Here is a 13,102-nt window from a genome sequence, read left to right on the forward strand (position 1 = left end):
ACTGTTTCAGGGAGAACAAGCCTAAAAGAATCCCATGAAACTGGACAAGCAGGTGCCTCCGTCACCTCTTCTGGCACTGCGATGGAATTGGAGTCGAGCTCGAGGCGTATCTGGGCGGCTTTATCTGCAAAATGGTGTGCGAAATCGCGACACCGAGCTGCGGGGTCGTCAGGGACCTCCTCCACCGCAGGTGGGTGGAGGAGTTCTCCCACGACCCGAAACAGCTCCGATGATCTATTTGCTGCAGATGCTATACGAGCGGTCGTGAATGACTTCCTGGCCGCCCGTATGGCCACGGAGTATGCCTTAAGAGAGGCTCTAGCCCGTGTTCGATCAGATGCAACTCGAGATTTCCTCCATTTGCGCTCTAGCCCCCTTCTCGTATGCTTCATCACAGCCAGCCCCTCGGTGAACCAAGGAGATGGCCTGTCACGACGCAACGAGATGGGGCGTTCAGGTGCGATCATATCTAACGCCCTGGCCATCTCCCCATTATAGAGAGTTACCAAGGCGTCGATAGAATCACCAGGCTCCAAGGCAGGAAGAACCCTAAGATTCCTCAGGAATCCATCCGGATCCATCAGTCTCCTAGGGCGGACCATCTTAATTTGTCCTCCACCCCTGCGAAGGTTTAGGGTCGCAGCAAGTCTAAAAGTGATCAGATGGTGGTCAGACCATGACACTGGAAGGATGTTTTGCTCTTCCACTCTGATCATTTCGTTGTCCGCCACAAAAACAAGGTCGAGAGTATGTCCAGCTTGTTCCATGTTCCTATATTCAACACACTAGTATTGTCATTCTAGTCCATGTCCTTTCAACTCAACAAATATCTACTGTCCGAAGGCCTGGTCCCAAAGCCATGATTTTAATGTCTTTCTGAAATCCAGGAGGGAGGGAGCAGATCTTACCTCATTTGGGAATGTGTTCCGAGAGAAGGCCCTGTCTCTCGTCTCCGCCAGACGCATTTGTGCAATTGATGGGAGTGAGAGCAGGGCCTCCCCGATGAGCTCAGATTACGAGATGGGATGTAGGGGTGGATGTGTTCGGACAAGTAAGCTAGGCCAGAACCATATAGAGCGGTGCTTCTCAACCTTGGGTCCCCAGATGTTTTTGGCCTACAACTCCCAGAAATCCCAGCTGGTTTACCAGCTGTTAGCCACTGATATAGAGCTTTATAGGTCAAAACCAGCACTTTGAATTGGGCTCGGAGATGGACTGGCAGCCAATGGAGCTGGCACAACAGGGGGTGGTATGCTCCCTGTATGTCGCCCTGATTAGTAATCTGGCTGCCGCCCGTTGGACTAGCTGAAGTTTCCGAACCGTCTTCAAAGGCAGCCCCACGTAGAGCGCATTGCAGTAATCTATTTGGGATGTAACCAGTGTGTGGACCATCGCGGCCAGATCAGACTTCCCAAGGTACGGGCGCAGCTGGTGCACGAGTTTTAACAGTGCAAAAGCTCTCCTGGCGTTCCAGGCTCAGCGATGAATCCAGGATCACTCCCACGCTGCGAACCTGTGTCTTCAAGGGGAGTGTAACCCCATCCAACATAGGCTATAACCTCTGCCCTGTTTTACCATCCTGTGGGAGGCTTCTCTCATGTGCCTGCATGGGAAGCTGGAGCTGACAGATGGAAGCTCACTCTGCTTCCTGGATTCAAACCGCCAATGTTTCGGTCAGCAATCCTGCCGGCACAAGGCTTTATCCCATTGCACCACTGGTGGTTCCTGACCCTATGCATGGAAAATCTCCAGAGGAAATTCACAAAGCCTTCTTTACTCAGTGAGGCTTGGGGAAGTTCCTTTTTTGAACTAGAGCTTCCAGATTTCCCCAGACTACATGGACTTTATATATGTAGGTTGGGAAATTCTGGGAGATGTACTTCAACCTTTTCCCCAAAACCTTTTCCAAGCCCTAGTTTGATCTCCTTCTTGACTTGAACATTTGCATTCACGTAGACTCTGATGATGCAGTGGGACATATGGGAGTGTGAAGGATCTTCCATATGTCATCCTATGCCTCCTTCTCAGTGTTTATAAGTGTATCGGGACTTTCTTTACATAGATATTGCCTTTTTGGATAGTCTCATTGTGGTGACTTAAACAAAAACCTTCACTCTGTCCTCCTTTTGTAGGGACTTGAAGATGTGGCTCTTCAAACAATCTTTTGAGAATGTTTAGTCTCTGGTTGTCTTGTGCAGTAGTCGCACATCCTTGCACATCCATGCCCTCTCTCCATTACTGCAGATTGCACTTATTTCATTCTTATTGTTTACAGCTTGGCCATGTTTACAGCAACTTAGCGCTACAGGTAGATGACTGCAGTTTGATTGAGTTTGAGTTTGTTTTTATATGTACATGTATTTTATTGTATTTTATATTGTACTTCATTTTAATGATTTGTTTTTAGGCACTTTGTGCCATCTGTAAGCCACCCCGAGTCCCTTCAGGAAGATGGTGGTGGGATATAAAAATAAAGTTATTGTAATGCCAGGGTCAACCAGTTCATAAACCTGTTCAGACCCTGTACTCATATATGCATGATCTTTTATTCAATTGTAAGAGCTGAAACAAATCACTTCTCAAAGGTGGAGACCCTGTGACGCTCCAAAAATAGTTTTCCATAATCCATGACCACTGACCATACTGACTCAGACTCTTAGGCCCAGGAGCCCAACACAGGTTTCCCATTCCTGTTATCCAGAATACTTAAATAGACTCATGAGCAATGTTTTTTTTTTTTTACCTTGTCTTTTTACAGTATACTTTCATATTGTAGAGTAAGACTGGTGAATGCCTCTGGTGTAAAGCATATTTATGCATTTGGGGGATTATGTTAAAATGTGCTTTATATTTGATCCTTTTATATTCCTCTGGACTTTAGCTGAAGGAGTGGGTTTTATATTTGCAAAAAGTCACCTATATACAAAGTATACATAAAGTGAAAATCTTTATGTGTGTATGTGATGGAGGGTGTCCACTTACACAGACAGGATCCCACTTCCACAAACATCTATAGCTCCCACTGCCGAGGAGACACTAATGGCCTTCCCTCCAATGGCATTGCAGATTATAGTGAGTGCGATGAACATGTACAAAAGCCTTGCCAGTGTCCACAAATGCCATGCTGCCCATCACCAAAATGAAGGCTTTCATGTGGGGACAATGCCATCCTAGATGTCCACCACAGATATCCCAGTGTTTTTTACTCTCCATTGGTGTGGAATTTTCATGGCCCCACCCACTGATTCTCCCTTAACCCTCTCCTACTCTTTTTTATGGGACACAGCAAACAGAGGAATTGATCAAGAACTGAACATACTAGAGAGGTTTGGGGAGAATTACCATGATTTTTAGGAATTATAGGTCCTGGGATATATAGTTCACCTGCAATCTAAGAGCACTCTGAACGCCAGCAACGATGGACCTGGAACTAATTTGGCACACAGAACCCGCATGACCAAGAAAACATACTAGAGATCTTTAGAGGGATGTATAGGAATTGTAGTTCATCTACATCCAGAGCGCACTATAAACACAAACAATGATGGATCTGGACCAAACTTGGCATGCATATCCAATATGCCCAAATTTGAATATTGGTGGGGTTTGAAGGGAATTGACCTGGACATTTTGGAGTTTTAGGTACTGGGACGTATAGTTCACTTGCAATCAATGAGCACTCTGAACTCCACCAAAGATACAATTGGACCAAACTTGGCACACAGAGCTCCCATGACCAGCAAAAAATACTGGACGTCTTTGTGAAAAATTCCCCTTGATTTGAGGGAGTTGTAGTTCACCTACATCCTGAAAGCACGTGAACTGAAATACCAATGGATCTGGACCAAACTTGGCACACATACCTAATATGCCAAAATTTTATTACAGGAGGGGCTTGGGGGGAACTGACCTTCCATTCTGGAAGTTGTAGTTCACCCACAAATAGAGAAACTGTGACCTCCACCAATGATGGACCTGAACTACACTTGGCACATAGAACCCCTATGTCTAACTCAATCTACTGTAAGGGTTTGAGAGGACTGACTAACCCATAGTGGGAGTTGTAGATTACCCTGCAGCCAGAGAGCACACTGAACCCCACCAAAAATGCATCCAGAGCAAACTTGCCCAACATAACAAACTTTCAGCACTGATTGAGTTTTTTGTCTTTAACATAATATGATGTGAGTTGTAGTTCACCCACAACCTTATGCATTTAGTACAATAAAATTGACTTTTTCAAATAACCCGGGCAACGGTGGGTACCCAAGCCAGTGCTAAAATAGAAACAATTTGATTTAAATGAGCTGTGGCATTTCTTGTTTTTCCTCCCCCTTTTCTCCTTTTTATGTTTTTATGGAGACTAACATGGCTATTCCTATGGACCCCCTCTAGTGTCTTACTAGTAGGTTTACTAATATATTATATGGAAATGTAGGTCTTAAACATTTGGAGATTCTAAAATTCCTACCCCAATGTATATGAAGCTCTTAAATGCCTGAAATATATGTGGTAAATGTGAAGCCATGTGCAGATAAGAATAACAATGAATAATGGTCTCTCTTTCTGTAGCATGCAATGATGCTTCCAGTCCTCACTCACCACATCCGCTACCATCAATGCCTCATGCATTTGGATAAACTGATTGGCTATATATTTAAAGACCGGTGCTTATTGCAGGTAAGCCAGTGCTGAATTCCATAGACAAAACAAAAACAAAAACCTTACTTAGCATAGCCAGGCAGTCTTAGGAATTCTGGGGGATTTAGTCCAAAAAAAGTAACTTTTCCTGAGTCTGTCAGAAGAGAACGAGTCAAAGGATTGTTGCTATATTATCCCATCTAGGATTTGCAGTAAACAGAGATGTGTATCACAGCATAAGGAGCTCCTGGTGGCGCAATGGGTGAAACCGGTCTGAATCCTGGGAGAGTGAGTTGAGCTCCCTCTGTCAGCTCCAGATTCCCATGCAGGGACATGAGAGAAGCCTCCCACAAGGATGGTAAAACATCAAAACATCTGAGCGTCCCCTGGACAACATCCTTGCAGACGGCCAATTCTCTCACACCAGTTTCTCAAGTCACTCCTGGCATTAAAAAAAATCACAGCAGAAAATACAAGTGGATTACAAAGGGCCCTCAAGTGTGACACCAAGAATGAGAATAACTCAAGATGCCCAATGATAATTCCCTAAATAAAGCTAGTGGACTTTGAAACAATTTATCAGTCACCGTGTAGAGCCTTGGAAGCATTTGTATGAGTAAAGTTCTATAAAAGGTGAAAATTCTGACCAGTTATTTTTACAAAATGACTATAGAAATGATCCTTTACCATAATTTGCTTGGCTGAATGAGCTTGTACAATTTCATGACCAATGTCATGGTTAAAACCTCAGTGTAATACATGATTCTGAGTTTGTTTTGCTTTTTGGATTCTGTGTTTTAGCTTGCCATGACTCATCCAAGTCACCACTTAAACTTTGGGATGAATCCAGACCATGCAAGAAATTCCTTATCCAACTGTGGGATCCGGCAACCCAAATATGGAGACAGGAAAGTCCATCACATGCATATGAGGAAGAAAGGTGCTTGCACTCTCCTTTCTAGCATCATTGTTTAAAATAGTTGGAAACTGTTTCACACACTGCTTTCTCTTGATCTGAATGTTCAATCCCTTTGACAAAGTGATAGTACAGTGAGTAAGCAGAGTTTTCGGTCTGTTCTGCCTTTCAGAGCAAGTGAGCTAAGGATTCTGAATTCATTTTTTGATAAACTATCTCTAGTACATCAGGATGACAGGATGTGCTTGTTAAGGCAGAATTTCTAAAATAGGGCATTTTGTGCTTTTGAGCAGGACCAGGACAGATCTTTTAAAGGATACAGAAAACTAGAAACCATGAGTAATAGCAAGACTGAGACGGAAAAATAGCAACCAGGTAGTTGATCCATAGCCCTGCAGGCATGGTTGAAAGCAGAAGCACTGTTTAACAGTGGTGGTATCAAGCTACCTCACAAGCTTGATGGAGCTGTGTGTCGGACAACAGAAAGAATATAACAGACTGTCTGTAACAGTCCACTATACCTCATCAGTTCAGAACAGACATGTTTTTTCAATAGATTAGTTCACATTTTGTTGATTTCTAATATAATGTTGTTTGTATTTCACAGGCATAAATACCTTGATCAATATTATGTCACGTCTTGGACAAGATGATCCAGCCCCTTCAAGGTACACAAATACCTTAATGTGTGTGTGTGTGTATGTATGTGTCTGTGGCCAGAGGAAGACTGCATGTTGTTTCTGATGGCGGCATTGAAATCTTAATACAGCTCAATGAATACTTGGGTCCAAAGAGCACTTAAGGTTGAGGTGCAACAAAGTTTTTGGATATGGGTTCAAAGCATGGTAACAAGGATGGAGAATAAAACACGAGAAGAGATTGAGGGAGCTGGGCATGTTCAGCTTGGTGACGAGAAGACTGGTGACATTCATTAAATAGCTCAATATCTGTTGTTGTTGTTTGTAGCCTGTATTTTCTCTCTACAAAGAGACTTAGCAGGGAGGATACTGACCTGTTCAGAGGACTGAACCAAGTCTAATGGTTCTCAGTTACAGGGCAGTAGGTTTCAATTGAATATTACAAGAAAATTGCATTGGATAAACCACATCAGCTCTAGTTTCTTAGATATGGTTAACATGGTTTTCTGTGGGTGAGCAGATGGCGACTGGTAGATGGTATATGTTCTGTATCTCAAAAACTAGAGTTGATAAGGGAATGCTGGTGCCATTTTTGGAATCAGCAGCTCAAATATACCCAGAAACAGAGCAAATATTCAAGGCACTAAAGTATGTTGGCCAATGTTATTTACTCTTTTGGAAACTTAAAGGTTTTTTTCCGCAACCACTGACAGTTTATTCCACACTATGCCCCAATCACATACTATAAATCAGTGATTCCCAGCCTTTTTTGACCAGGGACCACTCTCCAACATCAATACCAAAAGGGTTACAAATCAGTTTTTGATGAACTTTAGGTTTGGTTATTTGGGGTGCTGCTTCAGAAAATTGCATTGCATAGACCACATCAGCTCTAGTTTCTGATACAGAACAGATGCCATCCAGTATTCGCCATTTGTTTGCCCACAAAAAAAAACATATTTAATAATATAGAGCTGATGTGGTAGTAGTAATCTTTCATGAATAGTCAGCCTCTCACCTCCTGACCTCCCCCTTGCCTCGGCACAGTAAGAGGGTTTCGTGAGAAACAAAGGTGTAGTAATGATGAGGCTGCAGACTGTATTTTTATTTTTGTTCTTGTGGACTACTGGTGGTCCACACACCACAGATTGGGAACCACTTCTATAACTGAATGAACTTTTGAACCAGTGGAATTGTGGATCCTAATTTGCACCAACTGCAAACTGTAAATGTGTGTATTTTCCCCAGTATTTTTATTTAAAATTTTGACAATAAAAACACACACAAAAAGAAAAGCAACAATACCATAACAATGCCACAACAATACCCAACAAACATACATCTTTACCTAATACTCTAAATCTACCAAAGTGTTGGTAGTTTTAGAGTCTCTTAAATTTAACATTTTTTCTTCCAATTTGTATCCATCAAATTGTTTATGTCTGTTTGTTTTAACATTTACAAGTGAATCTCCCAACCCTTTACGTCTCCAAACTCTTATGCTGGTTGAATTGCTGACCTGAAGGTCAGCTGTTCGAATCTGCGAAATGGGGTGAGCTCCCATCTGTCAGCTCCAGCTTCCCATTCGGGGACATGAGAGAAGCCTCCCACAGGATGGTAACACACCCAGGCATCCCCTGGGCAACATCTCTGCAGACAGCCAATTCTCTCACACCAGAAGCAACTTGCAGTTTCTCAAGTCACTTCTGACACGATAAAAAAAGTCTCAAAAACTGAACATAAAGTCTTTCCCTTTCCTTCCAATATATATTGATAAAATAACTTCCATTCTTTCATTTTTTTAATTTATAAAATGAAATACTTATTCCACCCTTCAGTAAAACTCTCTGAGTTGTATCTGCTGATTTCTGCTTAAGATCTTTTAAACTTCTGTCTCAGAAGGTGTGTTTATCCACTAACTGTGCCGATAGAAATACAACACCAAAGCACTCTTGAATGATATCCATCCAAAACAGCTCTTGCAGTCAAGAGATTCTTTTCAATGGCTATGCCACCTGGGGAACTATGCTCTAGTCGAGTAACATTTCCAAGTTCCCCAGGTGGCATAGCCATTGAAAAGAATCTCTTGACTGCAAGAGCTGTGGAATAGAATGCATGGTGCTTGGTAGACTTAGCTTCTTTAAACAGAGGTTGGCTGGATATCATTCAAGAGTGCTTTGGTTTTGTATTTCTGCATAGCAGAGGGTTGAACTAGATGACCCTCGCCATCTCTTCCAACTCTACGAGTTTGTGATTGTATCTTTTCCTAGCTTTAGTTATGATCTTGACAGACGATATATTGGGAGAAAATGTTGCTGCTCAGAAAAGGCCACGTAAAGATAGTCCGTCAGGGATGAACGGGAAGGCCTTTCCTTTCAGCTCCTCTCATGCCATTTCTCATAACAGTCACCAGCTTCACTGGTGCTCTATCAATCTTGGCATTTATCTTGAGACATTGTGTAATTACAGCAGTGTAAAACAGATTACAAGTTTTGTTGTTGCTGTTGTTTTACATAAGATTAGGGTGATGGGAGGGAGGAACTACACCCTCTTCCCAGTGGGCAAGAGCAATCTAGTCTGATCAATTATTCATTTCCCTTCCCTTTTCCCATTCTTAATTAATTTGACTAGAAAAGCTGTGCTTCTGAGATTTGTAATTGCCATTCCCTGTCTGTCTTTATGTAATAAGAGATTTGCACTTATATAAGTTGGACCAGCATACGTGTGTGTGTGTGTGTGTGTGTATGTGTATGTATGTATAGGTATTACAGAGGGGAGGGTGTCTCCTTTTCAGCCTGTTAGCCACCTAGACATGTAAGAATTTGGCATAACCCATTCTCTTCCCCCCATCTCCAACATCAGGGAGCATTATTGTAACAACTGAGTGTCTCACTCTTCATATTTGTTCTTGTTTTCCTTTTTGTTTTGTCTGATGGTACAACCATAAATTAAATAAACATTTGAGTTTCTCAAGCATGATAATACCTTGCTCTTGGTTCTCAGTGGTCCTCCTTTAGCTACAGTCCACCCAGAACTTCATTGTATCAGCTTGTTTTTCTGGGGTGAAAATCCCTAAAACTAAGTCACAAAATTTAAACGAAAGCATTTTTTTCTAAGTCAGCCCACACCATATTATCTTCTTCCATTTCACAACTGAATCAGGGAATCTTACAGTAGATGAATGGATTGCAAGCAGGTCTGTGCATGGGTTTTCAGCATCCCCTCTCCAAATTTCCTGCCATATTTATACTTATGATGCATCTCAATACATGTTGTCCTTTAGCATCTTTTTACAGCATGTATCACATGCTGATTACCACAGTTATATTTCTGATCACAGGCAGGGAGCACATTTGTATGCACCAACATAAACATTAAGGTAAAGGTTTCCCCTTGACATTAAGTCTAGTCGTGTTCGACTCTGGGGGGTGGTTCTCATCTCAATTTCCATGCCGAAGAGCTGGTGTTTTCCATAGACACCTCCAAGGCCATGTGGCCATCATGACTGTGTGGAGTGCAGTTACCTTCCCTCAGAAGTGATATCTATTCATCTATACAACTTTGCATGTTTTCAAGCTGGTAGGTTGGCAGAAGCTGGGGTTAACAGTGGGAGCTCACTCGGCTTCCCAGATTTGAACCGCCAACCTTTCGGTCAGCAAGTTCAGCAGCTCAGTGTTTTAACCCGCTGCACCACCATAAATTTTAGATCTCAGTTATCTCCCTCCCCGCTGTTTACACTATGTAACAAAATTTGGAAAAAATTCTCTTCCTGGTTTGAAAGTGTTATTTAATTGCGCGGCACTTCCTTTGAAAGTAGTTCTTGTACTCCAAAAACTTCATTTTGTTTTTTGTCCTTCTATTACAGAAAAGTTGGTAATTTTCCTTAATGAAAATATTCCATTTAATATTTCAAAAAAAAGTTTTTGCAGTTTAGTAAACCTTTATTTATTTATTTATTTATTTATTTATTTATTTATTTATTTACATTATTTCTATCCTGCCCATTTCAGCCTGAAGGCGACTCAAGTATACACAGTCAGCACAATTCGATGCCGAAGCAAAATACATACATTAATGAAGCAAAGATATCAAGTGCAATTAAATATAAACGACAGTGCATAATAAACAATTTGAAAAGAAACTATGTCCTCTTGTTCAAATCTTCATCTGTTACATTGTCTTGGCCGTTCCTGGGTCAATTTCCAACTCTAGTTTGTCTGTTTACTCCGGGGTTCCTAATGCTTGCTTGAGGAGCCAAGTTTTTACTCTTTTTTGGAAAGTCAGGAGGGAGGGGGCTGATCTAATATCCCTAGGGAGGGAGTTCCACAGCCTGGGGGCCACCACAGAGAAGGCCCTGTCTCTCGTCCCCGCCAGACATGCGTGCGAAGCAGGCGGGATCGAGAGCAGGGCCTCTCCAGACGATCTTAAGTTCCTGGGGAGTTCGTAGGGAGAGATGCGTTCAGATAGATAGACTGGGCCAGAACCATTTAGGGCATTCTCTGGGTTCTTATGAAAGAACCAATTAGGAAATGGCATTTACAACCCAGTAACAAAAATCGTGTTACATAGTGTTACTGAACCACAGTTAGAAGCCTTTTGACCTTGTGTGTTTTCAGCTTAGCTGTCTCCTTCCGTCTTCCACAGCAAGCAATGTTTCTGTATTTCAGCAAGTCATTTCCAGTAAAAATGTGCATATCTCTATCAGAACTTAGGAGGAGACCTTAGAACAAGTCAGATCAATGGTTCTTCAAGGTACAATCAACTGTCCTAGTCCTACTTGGAAATGCTGGGATTGAAACTGGAATCCTGTCCATGAAAAGCACTGAGCAGTGGCTTTTTGGTGTCGTGCACATGCAGACTGAGCGTATAAAAAATGATAGGGAGGGTGACAATATTTTATGAAATATGAGGTGTAAACTCTGCACGATATGCTTTCTTTTCTTCCTGTAGACATGGTGTCCAAAGCCTATAGATGGCCTAGGAGAAGGCATCTCCTTTAAATCACCAGCAATAATGGCAGTGCATGGAAAAGCTGGTCTCAGCATGCCATTGCACAATGTTATTTTTTCCCCTCTTTTTGTTAATAAGTTGACACCAAATGATGATCAGCCTTATTACCTTTCAGGCTGCCTGTGGTTTTAGTACCATGCAGAAGAAACACAAATATACACAGCTATGCAGCTGAGGAGGCAGTGTTAAAGAAGGGAGACAGCAAGAGTCTTAGGTCTTTCTGTTTGTTTCCCAAGGAATTAACCAGGAGCTAGATTCCTCCCAGGCCCCATGGCTAGTTACTTGTATGCATCAGGATCATTTTTAACAATCTTTACTTCTGTTTGCAGAATTAACCATAATGAACGTTTGGAATTTTTGGGAGACGCAGTGGTTGAATTTTTAACGAGGTATGTAGTGAGTTCATGCTTAATATATGTACTGTGATAAATCATGCCTAGCTCATTAAAAAAAACCATTATATTTCAAAATATCAAATTGTTGAAGGCATATACTACCACCTAATTTTATATTGCTTGGAAAAGGAATATAAGAGACATCTAACAATGCATATACACATATTTATGCAACATTTATTATGTGCCAAAAATATAGACATATATGACTTTTTCAAATTTGTGTTTACTAGAGTACTCATCCTTCTGTTTTATAGGGTAGTCATGAAAGCACTTATGAAGCTACTTGCTTCCAAATCATCCTGACTTTGAAAACAGATTGAGAACTGTATTGTTGAAGGCTTTCATGACTGGAGTCACTGGGTTGTTTTAAGTTTTTTGGGCTATATGGCCATGTTCTAGAAGCATTCTCTCCTGACATTTCACCTGCATCTATGGCAAGCATCCTCCTACAGAGGTCACAAATTCTGAGGATGCTTGCCATAGATGCAGTGAAACGTCAGGAGAGAATGCTTCTAGAACATGGCCATATAGTCCGAAAACCCTACAACAACCCAGATTGAGAAATTTTGTGATGGTCTTAAAGAAGCAACACAAAAGTGTGCTATGGTTTTTTTAAGACATTTGGTAGTTCTTCTAAAACAACAAACACATTCAAATCTAGATCTCATGTTTAGCGCAACACTCTTGACTGATTTCTAAATATTCTATTCTCTGAGTTCATACTGGAATCTTGTGTGGATGATCCTGATAATTGGCATAATACTATTGAAGCAGCTAAATGATAATCATGGGATTGGTGCAATGTTTTAATATGTTTTATGTTCATGTTATGATGTGTTTTTGTATGGTTTTAAATGGTTTTAATTCGTATTTATATGTTATTGATTTAGTTATGCATTGCTTTTTTATGTATGTTCAGCACTGAATTTAGTCATGAAGAAATGCAATAAATAAATAAATAAAAGATGGAGTCAAAAATATATCACTCTATCTCCTAGATATTTGCTACAAAATGTATTGATTGGGTTGAATCCCTATATAAGTGCAGTTGGCCCTCCACATTTACTGGGTCAGGGGTGCAGGGTTTCTGTGAAAGTGAAAATAGCATGAATTAAAATCTGCTATATTTTTACCTAAGAGAACACCTCTGAAGGAATCTTCAGGTTCTTCAGCACAACACTATGGTCACCTTCCAGTGCAAGTTGTTTAAAGTTTTACAAGTGTAGGTATATATGAAACCGCTGGGAGAGGTTAGCTAGAGTTTTGGAGTACGGTGCCACCTATATGTGGATGACACCCAACTCTACTACTCCTTTCCACCTAAAGCCAAGGAAGCTGTCCTGACCTTAAACCAGTATTTGTCATCAGTAATGGATGAAGGTAAACAAATTGAAACTTAATCCAGACAAGACAGAGGTACTCTTAGTCAGTCAAAAAGCAGACCAGGGAACAGGGATCCAGCATGTGCTGGTTGGAGTTACACTTCCCCCTGAAGACAC

General features: G+C 41.4%; 1 protein-coding gene across 1 annotated transcript in view; it reads left to right on the plus strand.

Annotated features, from left to right (window-relative positions):
* DROSHA (drosha ribonuclease III) overlaps positions 1 to 13,102 on the plus strand; it is a 164,123-nt gene that overhangs the window by 66,323 nt on the left and 84,698 nt on the right. The window contains exons 17-20 of the mRNA XM_060774694.2: positions 4,573 to 4,680; positions 5,443 to 5,581; positions 6,165 to 6,225; positions 11,535 to 11,594. Of these exons, the coding sequence (XP_060630677.2) occupies positions 4,573 to 4,680; positions 5,443 to 5,581; positions 6,165 to 6,225; positions 11,535 to 11,594 (368 nt within the window). The remainder of the gene's footprint in view (positions 1 to 4,572; positions 4,681 to 5,442; positions 5,582 to 6,164; positions 6,226 to 11,534; positions 11,595 to 13,102) is intronic.

The sequence above is a fragment of the Anolis sagrei genome, chromosome 4 (assembly GCF_037176765.1).
Source record: "Anolis sagrei isolate rAnoSag1 chromosome 4, rAnoSag1.mat, whole genome shotgun sequence".
NCBI classification, from domain to species: domain Eukaryota; kingdom Metazoa; phylum Chordata; class Lepidosauria; order Squamata; family Dactyloidae; genus Anolis; species Anolis sagrei.